The 24,223-nt window shown below is 35.6% G+C and overlaps 1 protein-coding gene across 3 annotated transcripts in view; it reads right to left on the reverse strand.

Annotated features, from left to right (window-relative positions):
• Positions 1–24,223, reverse strand: part of LOC150102443 (2-oxoadipate dehydrogenase complex component E1) — a 481,556-nt gene that overhangs the window by 407,725 nt on the left and 49,608 nt on the right. For all 3 annotated transcript variants that reach the window (XM_090399364.1, XM_090399362.1, XM_090399363.1), the window contains exon 4: positions 13,534–13,644. In XM_090399364.1, the coding sequence (XP_090255490.1) occupies positions 13,534–13,644 (111 nt within the window). The remainder of the gene's footprint in view (positions 1–13,533; positions 13,645–24,223) is intronic.

Here is a 24,223-nt window from a genome sequence, read left to right on the forward strand (position 1 = left end):
ATAGACCTAAAAGTGAACTGTTTTATTTATTTCAAAATGCCAGGAGTATCAGAAAAAAGAGAGATGAAATGGTTTCTGATTGAGTTTATTTGTCCCAAAATCATTTAAATAAGTGAAACATGGTTGAATCAAGATGATATCCTAATGAGAATAGAAATGTCAGCTACCTTGTTTTCGCAAGGATAGAAGGGGGGGGGGGTAGTGCTACTGATGATAGCAGGGGGAATTATGTCCACATAAGGTAGACATGAAAGAGAGAAATAGTAGCAATGATTATGAGTCAGTGTAGTCTGGTGTGGTCAGGAGGCAGTGTGTAACAGATGTCACAGATTGGATCTCCAATATTCAAGTATTCCATTTGATGGCATTTGAAGGTGACCACATGCAATTCTACAAGCAAGATCCCTTTGGTTAGGAACTGCAGTACAGTAAGTTATAAAACAGTGTTATTGTTAGTATCCACCTAAGGGAGTTTGTGAGAAAAGAGGTTAAAGATTTCCTTATGCTATGTTTTGCTGTTATTAATGGAAAGAATGAGTGAGAATTCTGTAACAGTCTTAAAATTAAACACAGAATGCTATAGTGTTCAGGAACAATTTCAGCTCTTGGACCGTTATAATCATTTAATTCTAAATAGCAGATATTAGAGAAGGGCTGCACATGTGAATGGTCTGCAACATTTTATGGATTTCTAAAGAGGTATTGCTAAAATAGCAGAATTTTAACACTGGAAGCACAAAACCCTCATGCTTCTTTGACAGTTGAAGAAATTGCTTTTTTAACTTCTTGGTATTGGCTGAACCAAAAAAAATTGCAGAGATTTATAAAATAATTGTTTTTCGTCAGCTTCTGTAATATCTGTAATATTTATTATGTATAGCTGTGCAGGGAAGATTATGGTTTTAAGTACTTTTGCTTTATTTGTCTATTCTTCCATGGTTTCAATGGTTTTTATATATAAGTTCTTGAACTAGTAATATTGGATAGGTGGATAAGGTAATTCCGAGCATAGTGAGAAGCTAACTCTTGGGGGTTAGTCCAAAGCAAATGCCTCTAAGATCCCACTTTCTAAAATCTTTTAATTTTGCCATGTCAGCATTGACAGTTAGTCCAATGATTTTGCTGAATTTTTTTTTTCAAATACCAAAAGTTCATGGAATCTTTATCCCTTAAAGTGCCTATTACATCATCACTGGCCTATACTTTATTTTTATTCACAGTTGAACAAACTGTGACCCTTTGCTCAGCACGCAAAGGAGTCAACTTCCAACAAAAAAGATTTAAAAACCAATGCAAAGAGCAACGGACTGAGAGGGCAACTTTGCTTGACTCCATTTTGAATTATGACTGGGTCAGAGAGGAACCCATTAACTAGGAGGTGGGTAGTTGTATTAGCATAAGCTTCTTTAATGATTGATAGCAGCCTTTTGCCTACACCAATTTGCTGGAGGATGTGGAACAGAAAAGGATGCCCAACATTATCAAATGCCTGAGTAAGATTCACTGAGATTACTGCTATTGGCTGCTTTTTTCACGTTAACTAGGAAGAGTAGATTGCAATTGCATAGCAGAAATAGATTAAATTTTACTGCTCAGCCTGGAACTTCAATACACCTGCATGCTTCTAATTATATAGTTCATTCTTACTTTGAGCCTGTTATTGATAATAGAAAAATATCTTGTTAGTATCAGATAGAGAAATAGGCTTCCATCTGTTTATTAAAGTATGATCCCTAATAGGTTTTGGAATGAGGACGGTATGGCTTGCTATAAATTCACTTGGTATGTGACCTCTTGAGAGAAAATGATTAAATAGTATAACTGGAATGGGTAGTGTGGGCCTGGGCCTTGTGTTTAAAGTTCTATCCCTGTATCATTATGTCCTGGCAATTCTCTTGGCTGGCATTCTTTATAAGAACTTAAGTGCTGAAGAGTCTCTGAAGAACTCCAGTGGAAACAGGAAAGCTCTCGGTTATCTTTCCATTAACCATTCAATCTCTCTATCGTATGATAATTCTGGTACAGTTCTGCTACTGCTTTGGTTATTTTCAAGAGTATGATTGAATCAAAGGATTTTGAGGAAACTATGAAGAATCTATTTCCCATATGAAAGTAGTAAAAAAGCATATCAACTTATTATTAAAATACTCTGAATTATAGAAAGACAAAGTTTTTTCACTTGGTTACAAATTAAATTAAACTTGACAGGAAATTATATTCTTGTTTAATCCTTTATCCAAGTGTAAGCAAAGTTTGCATGTGAAGAATCTTCATAAGCAGGCTACTTCCATATAGAGGATGATGATTTCACATCAATTTTTATATGGCTCACACCCACAAAAGGTTTATTTGTAAACCTATAGTATATTTGTACCATGTGTTGGATAAGAATTTTTATTTTTATTGATTTCTTTGTATTTTTTATTTATCATTATACATTAATTCTTATATCTTTATATATGCATTATACATGTGCTCAAAAAAAAGGGTGAGCTTTATCACAAGAAATGAAGAAAAACTAAAGGAAGAATTACAATCTCTACTCTAAATTTACAACGAATATTCTAAGAAACTTGTACAAAAATTACTATTCTCTACTCCCATTCCACAACAAAATCCCGACATTCAGTTTCCATCCCTTACATTAGTAGAATTTCACTCAAGATTTCTAACCTCCTCAAATCTCAAGACATGAGCATGACTTGTAAGTTCATTTTGACTATATGAGGTTTACTGCTTGCACCTAAAGACCACAACCCGTTCTATAAATATCTTGGGTTTTAGGATTTATAATATTTCATGTTCTTGTGGCCTTTCTTACAAAGGACATACATCCAGAAGTTTGGAAATAAGACAGAAAGAACATATTGGAAACGTAACAATAGAGAAGACAACCCAGGTCAAGCTTTTCATTTTTTCCACACATCCTAACATTGGAATAAGAGCTCTGTGGCTTACACAGAGGACAACTTCACTGCTTGTAAGATAAAAAAAAATCTACCATGGTCAGTTCACAAGGCACACTTAATAGGGATCATGGATTAATCCTGTGTGATATTTGAAAATCACTCATTAGATCTTTCTAAAAATTGAACTTTATCTTTACAGTCAACTATTTGATCACAATGCTGAACAACAGCTAACTTGTGTCAGCTCCCACGTTCCACGTGGTTTTGTTTAAAGTTATATTGAAACAGTTTCTACATGTTTTATATATTTTAGTAATGTTACAGTTCATTCATGTTGGCCTTTTATTGAATTTTTTGTTCATCTGAATCCTAAAGAAGCCACAGGTACGGGGGGATCTAGAACGTTCTGATAAGCACTAGAGCAAAAATTACAATAACAACTGATATGACCACGAGAAAGAACATATGAGAATATCAGAATATAAGAACATAAGTTACCTTCATAACTCTGCTGCTAGTATGTTCTTTCTTGTGTTTAATCATTGGTTTCTTTAATATCATTTTTGTTCTAAGTGTTTATTAGAACTTTCCAGTCCCCCTCCCCATATTAGTGGTGAAAAAACTATGATTTTAATTTTTATACTGTTACAACCAAATAAACTCAGCATATTTCATTTTATAAGCAATTTGTTATTTAAAACAAATTCATAAAAAAACAATAAATACTCATTATAGAGTTCTCTATCAGGCCTTTTCTCAAAACTTCTATGGGACTATGCAGTGTTCCCTTATTTAGCATATATTTTTCTATTCATTCTCAATGTTTCAGTGATTATAAATATTCTTATCCCAGGGATTTAATTATAATAAGCACAAATCACAAATTCTTTATCAGAATTCTTTACCTTTAACAATTTCTTTTACCACTTTATAAAGAAATGTATCCAAGTGGAGCTGTTTATTAATACCACTAGACAGTTTCAGATTTACTTAATTTCATCACTTGTTTTCAAGAAAACGATTCATCAATCCTGCTGGTGTCCTTCAGATGGAAGAAAAAAAACTTTCCATTTAACATTTCTTCGAACATTAAAATAGAACATCTATTTAACATCTCCTTTTATTGCTATTCACTTGTTGAGAGCATCAATTTTTCAGTCAAGGGACTGTTGCAATCTATTAATACATTCTAACTACTAAGTTTTCTAAAACTTCCTAAACTGTATTCTTAAACTTCCATTCTCTCTTCTAATGTTTCTTTTCATAATCCCAATACCAAACTCTCTCTCTTTCTTTCTCTCTCTCTCTCTCTCTCTCTGTGTCAGCTGTCAATTGCCTGTAAGTCTCCTCAGTGAGCATGTGCACTTGTTCAACCAAGCAGCAAGTAAGAAGCTAATAATGGTTAACACATCATTGTCTTCATTAATGAAAGGAGAATAGCTTTACAATAAATAACAGATATCACTGTACACTTAACAATTGTGAAATAGAATAACAATTGAAATTATTACAATTATCAGATATCTAGTAAGTACAATTAATCTGAAATACTTATTTTTTTTTCTTTACACAAATATCAATTTTTAATCATGCACACATGGCAAGTACTGATTATTTGTAGTTACAAAAAACCAAAACTATAAAATTTTAATATACAGAAGAAACTGTAAAAAGATTCATCATTTAAATTATGATTCTTTTTACAGAATGCTCTTCACTCAGATAGTCTCAGTTTCATGTCATCTGACATCATAATGATGCCAAATACGAGGGTGGTTCAATAAGTTTCCAGCCTGAGTAACTTTTAGAAGTGATAAAAAGAAACTGTCACTTATCAGATAATCTCCCTGTACTTCAACATACTTTTCACATCTCTGAATTAACATTTCTATGCCCTTGAAAAAATAGTCTATACTTTTGTCTGCAAAATGGCCTAAAACTGCATCTTTCACCTCATGGTCATCTGCAAATTTTCTTACTCAGTCTTTCTTCAGTTTTGAGAAGAGGTAATAATCACTGGGCTGTAGGGTGGGTGTTCAATCTCCTGGAAGCCACAATCCTTCACTGCAGCCTTCGCAACATTAGCCATATGGATTGGAGCATTGCCATGAATCAGGTGAGCACCATGACTCAGCATTCCTTGTTTTTTCTCCTTTATGGCATTGTGCAGTTTGTGCAGGAGTGAAGCATAATATTCTGCATTCATGATGATATTCCTTCCCTTTTAGTCAATCAGGTTAGCATGAGCATGGAATCTCATAAATGCCAGGCATCATCAAAGATTATGAGATTCCATGCTCATGCAAATTGTCTTACTTTGGACAGACAGGTAGGTCTGTTCAGAAACGCATCTCGGAACATCAAGACCACATTCGTCTTTTTAAACTGCAGAAATCTGGCCTCTCTCAACACAGAATTGAAAATCCAAACCATAGGATCCATTGGGAAAAGTCTAAACTTTTACATAGATCTTTATATAAACATGAACATTTATACAAAGAAAGTTCTGAAGCCCTACTACACAGACAACTTAAACTGCAATGACGTTCTTACTATTCCTAAAGTATGGGAAATTGTCATACAAAATTGTGTTAAATAATTATTTTTTTTTTAACTTCTGTAACACGTTATGCACATTTAATGAGATTCTATTGTAATCATGTGCCCTAACTGTATGTTATTCCTATTATTGTTTTAAACTACTGTACTGATAATGTCCTAAGATACTTAGGATGAAATATTTACAATTAAATAATTTTCACTGTGGTTAATACGTGTTTCTTTTAATTATGATCGCACCACAGGTTTCGTTATTTATTAAAGTGCATTGTTGACGAGTTTTTGTTTGACAACTACCTTAAAGCTGATGCAAAAGGTGAGACAATTTTTCAATGCCTGGAGGATTATTTGAAGAAACTTAATGTTCCCCTTGAAAATATTACTGCAGTGGCTACCGATGGTGCAGTAATGTTCTGGCTGTTACAGAAGATTTGCATCCTTACTCAAGAAAAGCTTCTCGATGTGTGTACTGTTCACTGTGTATTACACAGAAACCATCTTATAGCCAAGAATCTAAGTGGCAAACTGCATGCTGCCTTAAAAGTGTGTATCAGGTCAGTGAATAAAATTAAAGAGCATCCTCTGATTTACCGACTGTTTGCAATGTTGTGTGAAAAAAAAATGATGAAACCTTTAACCAACTTCTTTTGCACACATGGTTGTTATGAGGTGATTCCTTACAAAGACCTGTTAACTTGTATGACTCCACTGCTGAGTTTCTTACAGATGTGGACAATCACTATGTAACAAGTTAAAAAAGTGTAAAAATCATCTTTTCTATTTGACAGACCTATATTCAAAATTTAACGAAATACAGAAATGTCTGCAAGGTAAAGATGTTACAATTATTCAAGCCTGAACAATCCTAATAGGTTCACAAATTAAAACAGGCCTTTTTAAGTTAAGAGATATTATATCCCATATTGTTTCTTAGCCGAATAAGAAACTCAAAGAGTTTCTTATTCGGCTATTTCTTATTATATGGGTAAATATCAAGAATAGTGATCGGAACTTGCTCCACCCTTTCTATGAGTTGACTCAATGCACTACCTTCAAGGGTCAGGTGCTGCACAATCCAGGTATTTGCTTAAGGTTGGAATCGCCGAACTTTATATAGTTTCTACATATTGGGCATGAAACTCTTTGAGTTTCTTATTCGGCTAAGAAACAATATGGGATATAATATCCCTTAACTTAAATAAGTTCATGTTGCCGAATTGAAGCCTTTGGCTCTTCATATAATTAATAAAATAGGCCTATCTTCATTGGCACGTAAAGATTATAGCTATTTTTCAAACTTATGTCAACTGGAAGATGGAAAAGAGGAAAAATTTTCAGACTGTGACCTAGATATATACATAAATCACCTAGAAAAATTAAAGGAAGAATTTAAAGTATGTTTCGAGGACTTGCAGAAAATGCATGTACCTGACTGGATTATTACATCGTTTGATTTGGAAATAGAAAATGAAGACACTGAATATGACTTACAAAATGAGCTCGTTGATGTGTGTGTAGATCTCGAAGCTAAATTCTTGTTTAAAAACAAAAGCCTCAATGACTACTGGAACAATGTAAATACTAATAATAAATACCCCAAGCTTAGTGCAGCAGTTGAACCTTTTTTACTTATATTCCCAAGTTCATACATGGTTGAAGCAGGTTTCAGCCATGCTTCAACCATGTTCTGTTTCCAACATACATGTTGGAAACAGAACACGGAAGATATAATCTTCAGGAAGGACAGAAAAGAAAAAAGAGGACTTAATGACAGATGATAAATTTTGTTCTGTAAGAGTGGAGACAACACAGAAAACAGCTGTAAGTCAATATGGCTAAAAGTTAAGTTTGACAGCATACAATATTCGGTAGGTTGTTGGACCCATGAGATGGCTGAGCAAATAAGATTAGAAGGCAAGCAGAGTATTATCATTATCACCATCATCAGAGATTTAACTATGGTGACACTGACTCATGAGAGAGATCAAAATCAATCATTTCCCTATGGAAATAGGGAAATCAATTTCTTTCAGTAGTTACTTAAATATTTGTTCAAGAACTACTATTTATCATAGAATATAACAACAAATGCCTTGCTGCTTCTGGATGGTAAAAGTCAGGCTTGACAAATTATGCAAATCCAACTCGCCCCCCCCCTTTTTTTTAATGATATGCCCCAATACATTTATCAAAGTAGTTTAATAAAGTGATTGGTGGTGCTGTATCATAGTTGGAGAAGATTTTCTTTGTATGATAACCATTCCAAAAATGAAAAGTCAATAAATAATAAGAATAGGAAGAACAGTAAAAATAACATTTTTTTTTTTTTTTTTTTGGAAAATATAATTTGTTACATTACTAGAATGATCCTTTATATTATGTATATTCTTCTGTGTTTTGTTAAAGTTAAAAAATATATTTTGTTTAGAAAGTTATTTTTATTAAATAAAAAATATTCTATTTTGTCAATCTGTAGCTACTTGCCAGTTGGCAAAATAAACTCGTCATGAGTGAGTGGGCAAGCATGTTTGTTGAGTTCAATAGAGAAAGTAGTCCATGCAGTTAGCCTAGTAGCTGTGTGCTTCGCAACCATATGCCTGAGGAAGGAGTTCGACAACGTGAGGAGCTTAAGGATCTTCCTCAGCCATAGCCAAGTTAGCTGGTCTAGTGCGTGGACAGTAGGGTTTTTTCCTCCAGTTTATCCTGGAGTTTTTCATCTTGCAAAGCAGGCAAACCGGCCTTGAGAACTCAACACTACGGACATAGGATACACCGGGATGTAGAGCTGACCACCTTATCCTGTGAACGGTTTGAGGTCCGATGATTAATAAACCCTAGACACCGCAAGGTAAAAGGAAGATGATGATGAGATAGTGAAAGTAATCACATAGTTTTGACTTAAGTGGAGGGACAAGCGCATATTCTAGTGATAAGAGGTATATGTAGAATTACAAAGCAGAAGATTACTAAAGCAATGGAGGCAGCTTGCAGTATATCAATGCATGAGTAGTGTGGAAAATGATCAATGGTGTCCAGAAACAGGTCAATTTACTTAAAAGCAGAGATATTACACTACATTCCAAAAATAAGTGTGAAGAGAATTTATAATGGAATTAAACAAGAACTGTGAGAAAAAATATGTGGTGGAGAAGGTATAAGAGAGAAAATGAAGTTAGCAGTTGCATAAGAAGCAATAACGAACAGGAAAGAATAAGGTAAGAAAGGAGAATGTGGAATATGAAAAGAACAATAATAAATTTAGTTTAATCCTTTATCCAAGTGTGTGCAACAAAGTTTGCGCCTGAAAGTATCTTCAGGACTGGGGTAAAGTGGTACAACACCAGGTGACTCCTTGCAAAGGTGGAGCAAGCTACCAACACTCCTATCTCAGTATCTCCCATAATGCAAAACACATTTCCTTGCGGATATGTATAATTTGAAAGTTTATTTTTCACTTGGTCAGACTATAATAAATTTAGTTTAATCCTTTATCCAAGTGTGTGCAAACAAAGTTCTTAACAAAATTATTATACATATCCACAAGGAAATGTGTTTTGCATTATGGGAGATAGTGAGATAGGAGTGTTGGTAGCTTGCTCCACCTTTGCAAGGAGTCGCCCGGTGTTGTACCACTTTACCCCAGTCCTGAAGATATTTTCAGGCGCAAACTTTGTTTGCACACACTTGGATAAAGGATTAAACTAAATTATTATAGTCTGACCAAGTGAAAAATAAACTTTCAACATGAAAAGAACATAAAAGCATAAAAGATTATGCTTCCCTTGTCTTTAGATTTGTAATCAGTGAAAAAAAAAAAAAAAAGATGAGTACTTCATTACAAGTGATGATACTAGGGTGACAGCAGCAGAGGATATAACTGAAATGATCAATAAATAGTTTGTTAGCATATTTCATATTGGAGCAAAGGGAAGTAGCATTGAATACAACAGCAGATGAATAGACTGAAAATTGAGGAAGTGTTTGAGAAGTAAGAATAGGGCTTTGGAACTGGATGGAATACTGTCATGTATATAAGATAAGAGAATGTGAACAGGAACTGACATTGATGCGCTTGACTTGTTCAATGAAAGACTAATGATAGGGAGATTTACTGGAAAGTGGAAGTGGAAGGTAAAGTCACTCCACAAAGTGGGGAATCCAAAAGTGATAATAAAGTATAAATCAATGTGTGTGTGTGTGTGTGTTAGAATCAGAGGATTAAAATGTGAGATGTTGTTTATAGTTAGACAAGACTGGATTGATGAAAAACAGAAATCTCTATAGAAAACAAGTAGTCTTTTAAAACATTCTTGACTCAATAAGTGATTACATTTTATAATAGGATAACAACTATACCAGGCAGAGGATATGCATATACAGTAATACATTTGGATTTTTTAAAGCATTTGCTAGAATATGACATGACATGACAAACTCTTATTAAAAACAGAATGGAAATGGAGATAAGAGGGTTGAGCATGCAGACCACTGGTTGATAGATATCGACCAAAAGTAATGCACAATTTTTCTCTGCAAGGATGCTAGCAACATACCTCCTGAAGTGCACTTTCTTTAGCAAGTTGTGTACTGTAGAGGAAAGAGAGCTGACCTTACGCTGATTGGGTCCCATACTATGTGATGAAGCAATAATTTAATATTCGATAAAATTTTTGAAGATTTTGCTGGGAAGGGAGAGCCAGAAAAATTTCTATTCATATATATTTTTTGTAAAAGTATAATCAATAAATATAATATTTAATTTCTAATGTTGTTTGATAGCAAATATTAAATGTCTGATACAGAATTATCTTAAATTAGGGGCTCCAACTAAAATGATCCCAATTAGGCCTAGCATTTACTACAGCTGAGACTATGTGTGTGTGCGTGTTTTGCATTTTCCTCCCAATAGTAACCCTACCAGGAGGTAATTTATTCCTACATGCTCCATTGCATACAATGCTTATATTACATGTAGCTTACAAGTACTGATTAACATTTATATTTATATTTTTGTATCAATATTCATAGTTACATCAATATTCATATTTACATTTATATTTTTATATATCCATATATTAACACCATATAATTTACACAATATCAGTAATTTATGTTAGATTACAAGCACTGGAAGTTTATCTTATTGGCAATTTTAATTAATTCTGAGTAATACTTTTCGATAATCTCTGTTTTGATACTGGCCACTTGTCTCCAGAAGTGATGATGTGTTGTATTAGGGGCATCCAGATGGAGTCCAGTAACTGACAGTCGTAAAGCATGTGGTCAATAGTCTATTGAAGGTGTGGACTACAAGTGCATGATGGTGATTCCAGGATATGGAATCTGTGTAAGTAGTGTCTTAGTTTTCCATGTCCCGTTAGTAGTGTGGTTAAACCTGGAGAAATGGCGTGTTTTTTCAGCCAGAGTCTGCTTCAGAAGGTTGGCAAGAATGCTTTTGTTGTTGATCCGTTTTCCATTCTTCTTCCCACAAGTCTAGGCTTTTCTCTTCTGCGAGTGTTTTTATAGCAGATTTTGAGTACTTTTGGTAACTTGTTTCTAGCTGCTTCTTTAGCCAGCTGATCTGCTCTCTCGTTTCCTGCTACCCAGTATGCGTGTTCACCCAGCAGAACTTTCATCCCTCTAGAGTGAGATTCCAAAGCAGATTGCTTGTCTGTTCTATTAAAGCTTTATGGTTGTTTTGGTTTTTTTATGCTGTCTATAGTGCTTTTGCCATCACTGTAAATTGTTGCTGTCTTTTGATGAGAAGTGTTGAGTTCTAATTCCCAGAGATATACAAGTGACTGAACTATAGCAAGTTGTTCTGCTTGGTTGTTGGAACAGAGAGGATGCAGCCTAGAGCAGAGTTCTTGTATAATGGACTGTCTGTTGTATGCAATGAAAGAACAACCGACATTCCCTTTGGTTTTGCTTCTGTCAGTGTATATTTGAAAATTGTCGCTTTCCTTCTCCTTAATGTTTGTTCTCTTTGCTGGGTGAGGCCACCTACTGTAGTGAAGCAGGCATTCGTAGTAATTTGGATTGATATTGTAACTTTCATTATATCTTCCAGAAGTGATGTCATATACAAGAGATAATTCTTGTATTTTAAGGCAGATCAGTCTTAGAGCTACAATAACGCAAGCTGCCTCAAAAGATACTGTCCCGTATCCTTTAATTATACGTATGGCTATAAGGCGTTGAACTCTGTTTAGTTTTTGTTGGTTTATCTTTGATTTTAGTGTATGTTTCCAGGCAGGTGCAGCATAAGATATATTAGTGATAGTATATATTGTTTTCAGCGCTCGTTGGCCTAATCCCCACTTAATCCTTGCCGACTTAGCTAGGAGATTTACTACTTGTAAGCTTTTTTCAGCAACATATGAGATGTGCTTATTGAAGGTAAATTTTTCATTTATTATCACTCCTAGGTATTTTAACTCACTGGCTACCTTGAACTTCTCCATTTAGGAAGACCGTTACAGGTTGTTTTGATTTTTTGCGTGAGATGTGGAGCACTTTAGACTTGGTGCTATTGAAGGTAACTTTTTTCTCAAGTGCCCACTCTGCAATTTTAAAGAGTTCTTCTTTTGGCTGTTACTTCTAACCGTAAGCCGTTGCGTTCCCAAATCATTATCATCGCATCATCACCGAAGGCTATGACTTTTGTTTCAGTAGTGAAAGGAAGTCTTAAAAGCAAGTCGTACTGGATGTTCCAGAAACCTGGCCCACAGCAGGAACCTTGCAGGCAGCCTCATTTGACTTCTTTTGCTAGAGTTGTGGTTTTTAATGTCATGGTTGTGTGTATGTGTGTGTATTGGAGGTTAGCCAAGTGGCTATGTGCTTCATAACCATATGCCTGGGAAAGGAGTGTCCTGGGCTCGATTCCTGTCGCTGATGTGAGGAGCTTAGGATTTTTCTCAGACATAGCCAAGTTAGCTGGTCTTGGGCTAACTTGCAGGCTTTGCAGACTGAGACTTTCTCCCCAGTTTATCTGGGGTTTTTCATCCCGCAAGCAGGCAAATCGGCCTTGAGAACTCAATGCTTCTACAGACATAGGATACACAGGAGACATAAGGCTAACCACCTTATTCTTATGTATGGTTGCGGTTAAATGAACAGAAAACCCTCGAGACTGCAAGGTAAAAGAGGGGAAGAGGAAGAAGATTTTTTTTTTCATCCACTGTTATAAGTGTGTGAAATTCAATAAAACCTATACTATTCTTTGAGAAAAATTTTATTACATGTTCTGTGTTTCCTTATAATTAAAGGTAAGATTTTTCTCTGCAAGATGCTAGCAACAGATCTCCTGAAGAATACTTTCTTTAGCAATAGCTGAAAAAAGTATACTAAGAAATTATGGATTAAATAAAGTATAGGAATTGGATTAATAAATAAATAAAAACAAGTAAAATTCAATGCGAGTTACTCTTATGCCTAATAAGGATAATAGAGGATGAGCAGAAATAGCTTTAAGACGAGTTTCATATTAAAACAAGCGATTAAATCCTCTCAAATCTTATTCTCAATAAATAGCTCCTTTAGTCCTAGCTCTGTGAAGAAAGGTAGGCTGCCAGTCTTCATCCTTTGGTGATAGCGAGCTCAAGATATCATTAAATCAAGGCTTTGGGGAGAGATAACACACAATTGCTGCCATCTCAAAGCCCTAAACCATAATTTGTATTATATCTGTAATCATTAGTTCTATGGTCAATTATTTGCAATGCAGAGTTAAAAGCCAGATATGACAGTTTCTGAGAGAAAAAAATCCTACTTGCCCATGCCAAAGATCAAATAACTTGGGCACTGACTGGAGCTCAAGAAAGGCCTAGAATGTTCTTCTAGGTAGAAACTATGAATCTATGGCAGTTTTTCCTATGCCATGGAAGCAAATGTGATTTTCATAGGTATTTGCATGAAAAACAATGTTTGTAAACATACTGTGCTCAGGGGAAGAGTGATAACTGCCTTAAAAAAGATCATAATTTTTTTTAGCAGAAAATTATTACTTTTATAAAAATGTACAACATAGCACAGAACAAAACGAAAATATATTTTAAGGACATACCTGAGATTTCAACATCTCTAAAGCTAAACGTTTTTTCTCAACCAAAGAGAAATGTTCTTCACATTGAAGTTGCTCAAATCTTTCTGCAAACCAAGTTTTTTCTGTTTTCACCTTTAAAAATATTACACATATTTCAATGAAACTTTTGATTATATCAGAAAGAAAAATTCTATTTTATGATCCCTCTGAATTATAAAATTCAAAGGGGTTGGGGGGGGGGGATTAAGAAAACATTTGTTCTTTAATCTGTACTCACATTCAACAATTCCACAATACCAATATTATATTACCTTAGTAATTCAGCTCTGAATTTTATAATTTCAATGAAACTTTTGAGGATATCAGAAAGAAAAATTCTATTTTATGATCCCTTTGAATTATAAAATTCAAAGGGGATCAGAGTAGGGGGGGGATTAAGAAAACATTTGTTCTTTTCTTTAATCTGTACTCACATCCAACAATTCGACAATACCAATATTATATTACCTTGGTAATTCAGCTCTGAACATAAATTCACTGGTTCTTCAAATCTTCTTGGAACCCAAGCCATAAAATACTTTCAATGTCCACTACACTTTAACTCCATGTTCATGATTACTTTTAGCTCCCTAACTTTATTCATTTCTTGCAACGAAACATCACCAACAGAAGACAGTTCAATCTCTTCAGTGCAAAATATATGGTGATACATTTTGTAAACATCCATATCATTTGTCTATAGCAGTGGTTCCCAACCTTTTTCCACTTATGTACCTCTTTTAAATCCATTTCTATAAATTGTACCCCTTGTTTTTAAAATAGCTATTTTTAAATACTGACACTTTTGTTCAGTGCCTATCTTCGTGTAAAATAGTTTACTTTACTTGTTTTTCTGCCATTACTGATTATTTTTCGTGTACCCCCCGGGGGTACACGTACCACAGATTGGGAACCGATGCTTATAGCAATTTATATCCACTTTCAGGAATTTCATATTACTCTTCTCAAATGAGCATCATCATCATCAGTCAATATCATTAACACAAGAGTTAAACAGCAGTAACTGAAGCATATCACCTGTAGCACAGTACTTGGTAAATTTCATTCTCTTTGACTTCTTGTTTGTACATTACTTCCTGTAGCTATATAGTCAATTCACCTCATATCAAATGCATTTGCTTCTTTTTAGTGGTAGTATTACCTCAAAGTCTCTGAGTCCAAAGACACTGCAGGAAGCTGAACACTCATAGAACACAATAACTATCATACATTGCCTGGAATACATTCAATGTTGGAGCACTCACCACCCTCTGGCAATTGTTGTGTCCTGAATAAGCATTAAAAAGGTTTATATTAAAATATTCAGGTCACAACATTAATTCTACTCAGGCAGAGAACATGGAACATTGGCAACAGAAAAAATAAATTGTTTGTGAATACAAGTCAAGGTAAAGTTTAAGGAATTGTATAAAATTGTATAAAGTGTTTAAATATAATCTGTATTAAGTGTGGGCCCGATAATAGAAATATATGTAAGCTGGCAAAATCCATTTTGTAAAAACCAGCCTTTTGCTCTGAAATAGTAAAGCCTGTGAGTCAGGGTTCAAAGGTCACTTTTACCGTCCGGCATTATGAAAGTACTGGAAAGGGAAACCTAAGTGTCTTCCAGGAATAGGGGGCAGACACACGTGCGAAAGAAATAATAGAGGGAGCTAATGAGATTGACGCGGACACACGTGACCGAGTTGGCGCGTATCGCAAATATCGAGATTTTCCGAGAGGAGAAAATTGAACATAAAGGCCTTGCATGAAGATTCGATCTCTTATCTTTTTTTCTTCCTGAATTCCTGATCTCTCAGAGTGGTTCTGCTCGTCGTAGGAGGGAAGTCCCTGGCCAGTCACGGAAGGCACTCAGTTCGTCCGTCGTAGTGTTCGTATTGGGCCAAGCTATGTCTGTGTTCTAGGATAGCTGTGATGTTGTCGTGCGACTGAGGGACTAAATTGAGCCGTCCATTCAAGGCGACGTTACCATGCCACCTCCCCTGTTTCCCTCGGAGATTCTACTCGCACAGATCTACGGAAGATATCCTCCAAAGCGATTACATTTGAAGGCCTTGATGATTAGACAAGGCAGGAACAAGTTTTAAGAGTTCAAGGACAGAAATGGTAATGTAGATTTTTGAAATTCTAATTCCAGTTGTAAGAAGAGAGTGAATTTCCTGTGTGAACATTTAAATTGGACTGAACTTAAAGAACTGTAAGAGTGACCTACAACTAGATACGTGTCCGAGACAGTGTTAAGAATTGTTTGCCCAAGAGGCGAATAGATACAAGATCATGTTAAACTAAAAGTGTAATTGTGCTGATGTGTTCACTGATAGCCACGTGTATCCGAATGGCTTAATCATAATCTATGAATTGTATTTTATGATTGTATTTAAGGTTATTAAGATTTAGTATGTGTGATAAGTACAAGTTAATTAGAGCTTTTGATCTGAGTTGAGTGCAACCATATTATCCTGTTTTGAAATGTATTATAGTGTATCACCTTAAAGCTAATTAAATTGTTTCATTCATGTACTTGCCTGATCTTCCTATATTATATGAATTCAAAACTACCGCTCATAAAAATAACAACGAACCAAGCGGGATAAACCCATGAATACTAATGCAATAAGTAAGCCGCGACTGTAAGAAAGAAAAGGACAAGCGAGGGGGAGATAAATTTATGCTCGGTCAAATAATCATTAACTCTCTAAAGGGGTCACCCTGAACAAGAATCCTTTCTACCTAGGTATTAGCTGGCACAGCTTAAATATAAATGTGTTAATACTTATAGCATGAACTTCTTCAGATTGTTTGTTTAGGACATCATCATCATCATCATCATCAAATTCCTGCCATGTACCCTCAAGGGGTGTACAGGGGTGTTTAGGACATAGAGAAGCCAATAGGACTGCAAAGCACTGAAGGAGAGAATATTTGATTGTAGAGTTTAAAATATAAAGGATAAATGTGTATAAGTAAGGTACAGTGTTAGACGAAATTTGAATTTAAGAAAGATAGGATATTGGACTAGTTAAGAAAGGGTAGATAAAGGGTAAATAACTAATTAAGTAAAGAAAAAGCAAACAAGATAAGAAAAAGTCACAACATAAATGGCATAGCTGGTAGGATAAAAGAAAGATATAAAACAATAGAAGTTAATCTAAACGATTAGAGTACAAATGTATTATAACAAATAAGTAGAGATAAATATTATAAGAAAAACGTCGCAACATAAATGATGCAGCCGACAGGATGTGATTAGATCCCGAAAACTAGCAATAGATCAGTCACAGTTAGTTGGTTTTTGATTTCATATCAGGCAGGAATTAATGTAGTAAGAATATTTAATAACAATTTAGTGTGAGCCAAAGTACCAACATGTCTCTGCCTACAAGTTCCAACATGAATAACGAGGAATTTTTTAGATCTATAAATCCCGCACAGGTATTTCCACAACATTCTGGGGAAGACACTGATGATGTGGTATCCTTCTTCGAATATATTGAAGAATTAAGAAAGCTTACCCACTGGAGTGATTTTCAGTTACTTATATTATTACATAGTAAATTAGTGGGAAAGGCCAAAACATATCTTCATTCGTCACCGACCCTAAAAGAAACACTGGACTACAATAGGCTTAAAGAAATCTTAATTTCACAATTTTCGAAATGCAAAAACGTAGGGCCAAATTTATGGAAGCTCCAAAAGATGGTACAAGGAGATAAAGAGAGCGTATCTGAATTTCATGACAGGATACTCACTCTCTCAAATACCTTGAACGTCCTAGGTGAAGACAGAGACCACCTTGAATGGACGGTCTTCCAACACTTTAGAATGGGCCTGAAGAAGGAATTAAGAGAAACAGCCTTTGGAAAAGTGATAACAAGTCTAAAGGAGTGTTATGCTGCTGTAAAGGAAAGAGAGCAACTGATAGGAGATATATGTCCAGCAGTCAGCAGTGGATCCCCTTACATGATTTATGAAAAAAGGGATAACATTAGGGATCCTAGAATCGGAAATGAAAATCATGAAAAGAGAGACAGAAGACACAAAAAGGAAGTGACGAAAATAAGACAGAAGCAATTTGTCAAGCTACTGCTAGCAGTCCCAACCTTAGCGAAGTTCGCCAGTTAGTTAAACATGAAGTGGAGAAACTTCATCAACCCATGATGGAACGCCTTGACAGTGTGATTGGTCAACTAATGACAAACTCCACAAAACATCAAGAAAACTGCTTCACTAAAGATGAGAGAGCAACGGAGATGATTCATAGAGAAGTAGAGAAACTTCAGAAGCCTCTGTCAGATAAATTGGACTATATAGTGGAAAAGTTCGCAGAACTGTCCAATCGAGAAAACTCGCACACTCCTTTGTTCTCGGACGGAGATCTTGACATGAGTAATCGCACAGAGCCCCCAAGGTGCTATAGGTGCAGAAAACTGGGGCACGTTGCTCGAAATTGTTATGTCAAGCAGAGGAACCCAAGGAAAGCGTATCTGAAGGAATATAGGTCTCACATATGCATCAGAGACACCCGGATAAAAGATCAAGAGGGTCAGACATTATTCCCTGGTAACTATGTAGAAGGTCAAATCTGTAATAAGAGATTTAAGGCATTGGTGGACACAGGATCCCAGGTGTCTTTCATCTCAGAGAGCCTGTTGAGAGAGCTGGAATCCCATGCACAGGGAAAAGAGAGATACCTCAGGGAATCCATAAGGCTAATTGGGATATCCTCAGTGGTAGTACATGTGAATAGTACTATAAGGGTGAAGGTATGGCTGCCCGAATTTAATATGTATGCCTGGCACCAATTTCTAGTATTGCCTAGAAATTCCCCCCCACACCCAAGGTTGATACTGGGAAATGACTTTTTGGAGAAGTATAAATTCACTTGCGATTATAGCAGTAGGGAAATGAGTTTTATGGGTAGGAAAAGAAAGGTAAGAAAAACAAACAAGAAAAGATCACAAAGCGAAAGTGCAAGAAAGCCCCTTGTAGGGTGGGAATCAAAAAGGGCAAGAGAGAGAGAAAACACTCTGATGAGGACCCTAAGCCCATTGCATATGGGGCATCTACATCAACTGTAGTTGCCTATTCAGAGAATTCTGAAACCCCTGGCAAAATAGACAAATTAGTACATGATAACAGAAAGGTTGCCCCAGAATGCATAAGGAAAGGAAAAATGAGGTCTGAGATAGTAAATGGTGAAGATGTAAAACACTCCCAATCAAGTTTCCTCAAAAAGAGAAAACTAAGTACTAAAGAAAATGGGGGAAAAAGAAAAAAAAAGGAACAAGGAACAAATGATTCAAAAATGTTCAAAATCCAAGAATGAGAAGGTCAAGAATACTGCACAGAGAACATCCATCAGATATGAAACAAAACAAAAGGAGGGGAAGACACATCATCAGGAGGGGAGTAATAGGAGATAAGAAGTACGGAGGTGTAAAAGAAAAAAAAAAAAAATTTTAGATAAAAATTTTTTTAGAAAAAGGGGGGGGCCTATGTTGTGTCCTGAATAAGCATTAAAAAGGTTTATATTAAAATATTCAGGTCACAACATTAATTCTACTCAGGCAGAGAACATGGAACGTTGGCAATAGAAAAAATAAATTGTTTGTGAATACAAGTCAAGATAAAGTTTAAGGAATTGTATAAAATTGTATAAAGTGTTTAAATATAATCTGTATTAAGTGTGGGCCCGATAATAGAAATCCATGTAAGCTGGCAAAATCCATTTTGTAAAAACTAGCCTTTTGCTCTGAAATAGTAAAGCCTGTGAGTCAGGGTTCAAAGGTCACTTTTACCGTCCTGCATTATGAAAGTACTGGAAAGGGAAACCTAAGCGTCTTCCAGGAATAAGAGGCAGACGCACGTGCGAAAGAAATAATAGAGGGAGCTAATAAGATTGACGTGGACACACGTGACCGAGTTGGCGCGTATCGCAAATATCGAGATTTTCCGAGAGGAGAAAATTGAACAAAAAGGCCTTGCATGAAGATTCGATCTCTTATCTTTTTTCTTCCTGGATTCCTGATCTCTCGGAGTGGTCCTGCTCGTCGTAGGAGGGAAGTCCCTGGCCAGTCGCGGAAGGCACTTAGTTCGTCCGTCGTAGTGTTTGTATTGGGCCAAGCTATGTCTGTGTTCTAGGATAGCTGTGATGTTGTCGTGTGACAGAGGGACTAAATTGAGCCGTCCATTCAAGGCGACGTTACCGTGCCACCTCGCCTGTTTCCCTTGGAGATTCTACTCGAACAGATCTACGGAAGATATCCTCCAAAGTGATTACATTTGAAGGCCTTGATGATTAGACAAGGCAGGAACAAGTTTTAAGAGTTCAAGGACAGAAATGGTAATGTAGATTTTTGAAATTCTAATTCCAGTTGTAAGAAGAGAGTGAATTTCCTGTGTGAACATTTAAATTGGACTGAACTTAAAGAACTGTAAGAGTGACCTACAACTAGACACGTGTCCGAGCCAGTGTTAAGAATTGTTTGCCCAAGAGGCCGAATAGATACAAGATCATGTTAAACTAAAAGTGTAATTGTGTTGATGTGTTCACTGATAGACACGTGTATCCGAATGGCTTAATGATAATCTATGAATTGTATTTTATGATTGTATTTAAGGTTATTAAGATTTAGTATGTGTGATAAGTACAAGTTAATTAGAGCTTTTGATCTGAGTTGAGTGCAACCATATTATCCTGTTTTGAAATGTATTATAGTGTATCACCTTAAAGCTAATTAAATTGTTTCATTCATGTACTTGCCTGATCTGCCTATATTATATGAATTCAAAACTACTGCTCATAAAAATAACAACAAACTAAGCGGGATAAACCCATGAATACTAATGCAATAAGTAAGCCACGACTGTAAGAAAGAAAAGGACAAGCGAGGGGGAGATAAATTTATGCTCGGTCAAATAATCATTAACTCTCTAAAGGGGTCACCCTGAACAAGAATCCTTTCTACCTAGGTATTAGCTGGCACAGCTTAAATATAAATGTGTTAATACTTATAGGGTGAACTTCTTCAGATTGTTTGTTTAGGGCATAGAGAGGCCAATAGGACTGCAAAGCACTGAAGGAGAGAATATTTGATTGTAGAGTTTAAAATATAAGGGATAAATGTGTATAAGTAAGGTACAGTGTTAGACGAAATTTGAATTTAAGAAAGATAGGATATTGGACTAGTTAAGAAAGGGTAGATAAAGGGTAAATAACTAATTAAGTAAAGAAAAAGCAAACAAGATAAGAAAAAGTCACAACATAAATGGCGTAGCTGGTAGGATAAAAGAAAGATATAAAACAATAGAAGTTAATCTAAACGATTAGAGTACAAACGTATTATAACAAATAAGTAGAGAGATAAATATTATAAGAAAAATGTTGCAACACAATGCATTCGCTCATTAACCACCTGCCAAGCAAAAATCTCCTTTTCACTTCCTCACTCATATGACCTTTGTACAGTTTCCATGGATGACCTCATTCTCACTTCACCCATTATCCTATGCAGTAATTCCCCTTTATATATTTGAAAGACTCCTTGTGACAACTGATATGTTTCAATCATATCATCCTTACTCCTATCTGCCAAGCTCTGAAGACCACATTTCCTCAATCTGTCTTCATACTCAATGTTCCAGTCATGAGAAAGTCTTAGTTATTTGCCTCTGAACTCTCTCTCCAATGTTTCCTTATCGTCAATACAGCCAGGTGACCAGATCTATACACAGAAATCGAAATAAGGTCTAATTAGTGCCTTATATAACATAACAGAACTATCACTATCTTATCCATACATAAGCATTCTTTGCATTATTAGCAATTTTCTGGGTAACCTTTATAACTTTTGCAACATATCCCTTGAACTTCAGTTCTCTATCTACCAAGATCTCCATAATCCTTGCTTCCTCCACCTCCTGAAGCAAAGTTCACACCAATATGATAATCTCATTCTATCTTCTCTGGACAAACTATATAACATTACACTTAGCAATGATGAAATAACATCCCTGTTCTTCAGCTGAAAGCACCAACCCATTCAAATCCTCTTGTAACAACAACAACAACGTCAGAACATCCTGACATTGCTCTTTCTAATTTAGCATCATCAGCAAAGAAGTGAATATTTTCAACCACACACCATGAACTACATCATTGATAAACAAGTTAAAAAAACAGCAGTCCCAGTACAGAACCTTGTGGTATCCCACTCATCACCTTTCTTTTTTGAGACACTGCACCTCCATACACAACTTGTTGGCTCCTACCACCCATGTAACCAAGCTACCACCATCCAATTTCAATAGTAGTTTATCATTCAGTACTTGATCAAATTCTTTAGCAAAATCCAAATAAATCACAGTATTAGCATCTTCTTTGTCCAATACACTAGTCACCCTATTATAAAATGTAACCAAGTTACTAAAGCATGGCTTACCCTTTAACAAATTTATGCTATTCTCTCCCTCTCTCACTTTCTCGAAAGATTTCCATCATCAATTCATTTCTGTATTTTGTCTCTAGTGACACTGCACACTGGCCTATAAGTTTGACACTGATGACTTAGATTTTCCTTTATACAGTGGTACTATTTTTCCCTGCTTTCCTCTCTTCTGGGATTGTTCCGGTTACCTAACTTCTGTTGACTAAATAAAGGGCACCGGCAGCTTTTTTTGACCATATCTGTAGCACAGGTGGTGATATCCCACCATTTCCACAGCCTTACTAACATCAAGGTTACTTAATATTCTAAACGCTTCCAATTCTTGCAGAGTCGATCTTCTGTTCTCCTTCCTATTGCTATTCAACCCATTCTATCACTCCTGCTAATGAAATACTCATTGAACATTTCCACTAAATCTTCAGCAGAAGATTATGACTCATGTCTCATCACCAGCAACTAAAGTCTGTTTTCCATATTCACCTTTTCTTCTATCAGCAACATAACTGTAGAATTCTCTAGAGTTTTTCTTTACTGCTTCAGCCAATATCTTTTCATATGCCAATTTCTCTTTCTTTATATACTCATCACCTTCCTAGCTTGCACATTATACCCCTCATGCCACTGAGGGATACACTGTTTTCTTTATATATCCTTCATAACACCTTCTTTCTCAGAAGCCTCTGTACAATTTCATGATTCACTCATTTTACTCCTACTTTATTTATCCTCCGAACATTAGGAATACAATCTGATAATGCCATAAGTAATTGATTCCAGACCAAGTCCCAGGCACTGCTGATTTCTCTGTCTTTCAACAGATGAAGCCGCTGCACATTACCAATCTATTTTTTTAATTTATCACAGCTCCCTGCTTTGAATCTCACACATCTCTCTTGCTCTGTGAAACTTGTACCTGCCAAACCACCCCTGATGTCAAAACCACATGATCACTCTTCCCAGTTAGCAGCATGGTGACATCTTCTATCATCACTGTATGAGATGCTACTATTAAGTCTAATACTCAAGTCCAACATGTTGCATTGGCTATTCTGCTGTATAAGATAGTTGTCCCTAAGTAGCTCAAGGAATTCAATCTCCTTACACATGATATTGCCTGCATCCAGTCAATGCTGCCATAGTCAAAGTCATCCATTATTATCAACTTGTTGCTTATCAATCCCATCTCTCTGAACATTTCTGAATCATCTATCTCTGCATTCCCTGGCCTGTAGCAACATCCTACCACCAATGATTGCTTCTTTTACCATACTTCTTGCTTTTTTTCATAACTTTCTTACACATTCCCTGTTTTCACAGTATTTCTTTTTGATATCATACAAGCACTCATTCTTCTTATTACATTCTGGCTACTACTAACCTCAGTCATTGATACATCACCACCCACCAGCTCCACATTCAAATCGCCCTTTGCACACACACACTCTCTCCTTCCATCCACCTTAAAAATCCATAACTTATTAACATAATCTAACAAATACATACAGCACACATCACATTTCATGAAACAACTAAAATCAAAATTCAACTTCTACATAGACAAAGCAGCAGCCATCTAGCTTTCTATGCTGATCAATATACCTCTCATATTTTCCATCCAGTGCAGATCAATTTCTGTTTTAACCTGGTAAGTAGTATTTTGTCAAATGGCTCAAGTCTAGTAAAATCATGATATATCAGTTTCTCTTTTCCACCATGGAAGGTTGTACCTTTCAATGCATGTTTATTTCACTGGTGACAACTACTTATGTTGCTCTACAGGAAGATCAAACACCAAAAAGAATATTAAATATCTAAGAGTAATAAAATTTTTGGAAGGAATAAAGAAACACAATATTGGCATTTGTAATAATAATTTAAAAAAAAAAAAATTTAGAAAGAATGCAAAATATCAAAACCTAATCTTAAGTCTGTATTATTATCATGACTAAATATTGTACACAATAAATAGTCTAATAAAAATGATGGAATGGGAGTCTATAGAAAGTGCCAATTTCAATTCTAAAAATTCTTAAAGGTGCTAATTCATATTAGTATCAATACAGTCTATAATGAGCTTTACTTGTAGATGGTTGCATGAAATGTACTTCCACTCATTGTTTTTGTTGTGCATACAGGACTTAAGCAGCACAATGCCATTTTTAATGAGGATTTGTACTACAGGTTATGAATTCATTCAGGTCGGT

Source organism: Typopeltis vanoorti, chromosome 10, assembly GCF_054136105.1.
Source record: "Typopeltis vanoorti isolate ZY-2024b chromosome 10, IOZ_Tvanoo_1.0, whole genome shotgun sequence".
Taxonomy (NCBI): domain Eukaryota; kingdom Metazoa; phylum Arthropoda; class Arachnida; order Uropygi; family Thelyphonidae; genus Typopeltis; species Typopeltis vanoorti.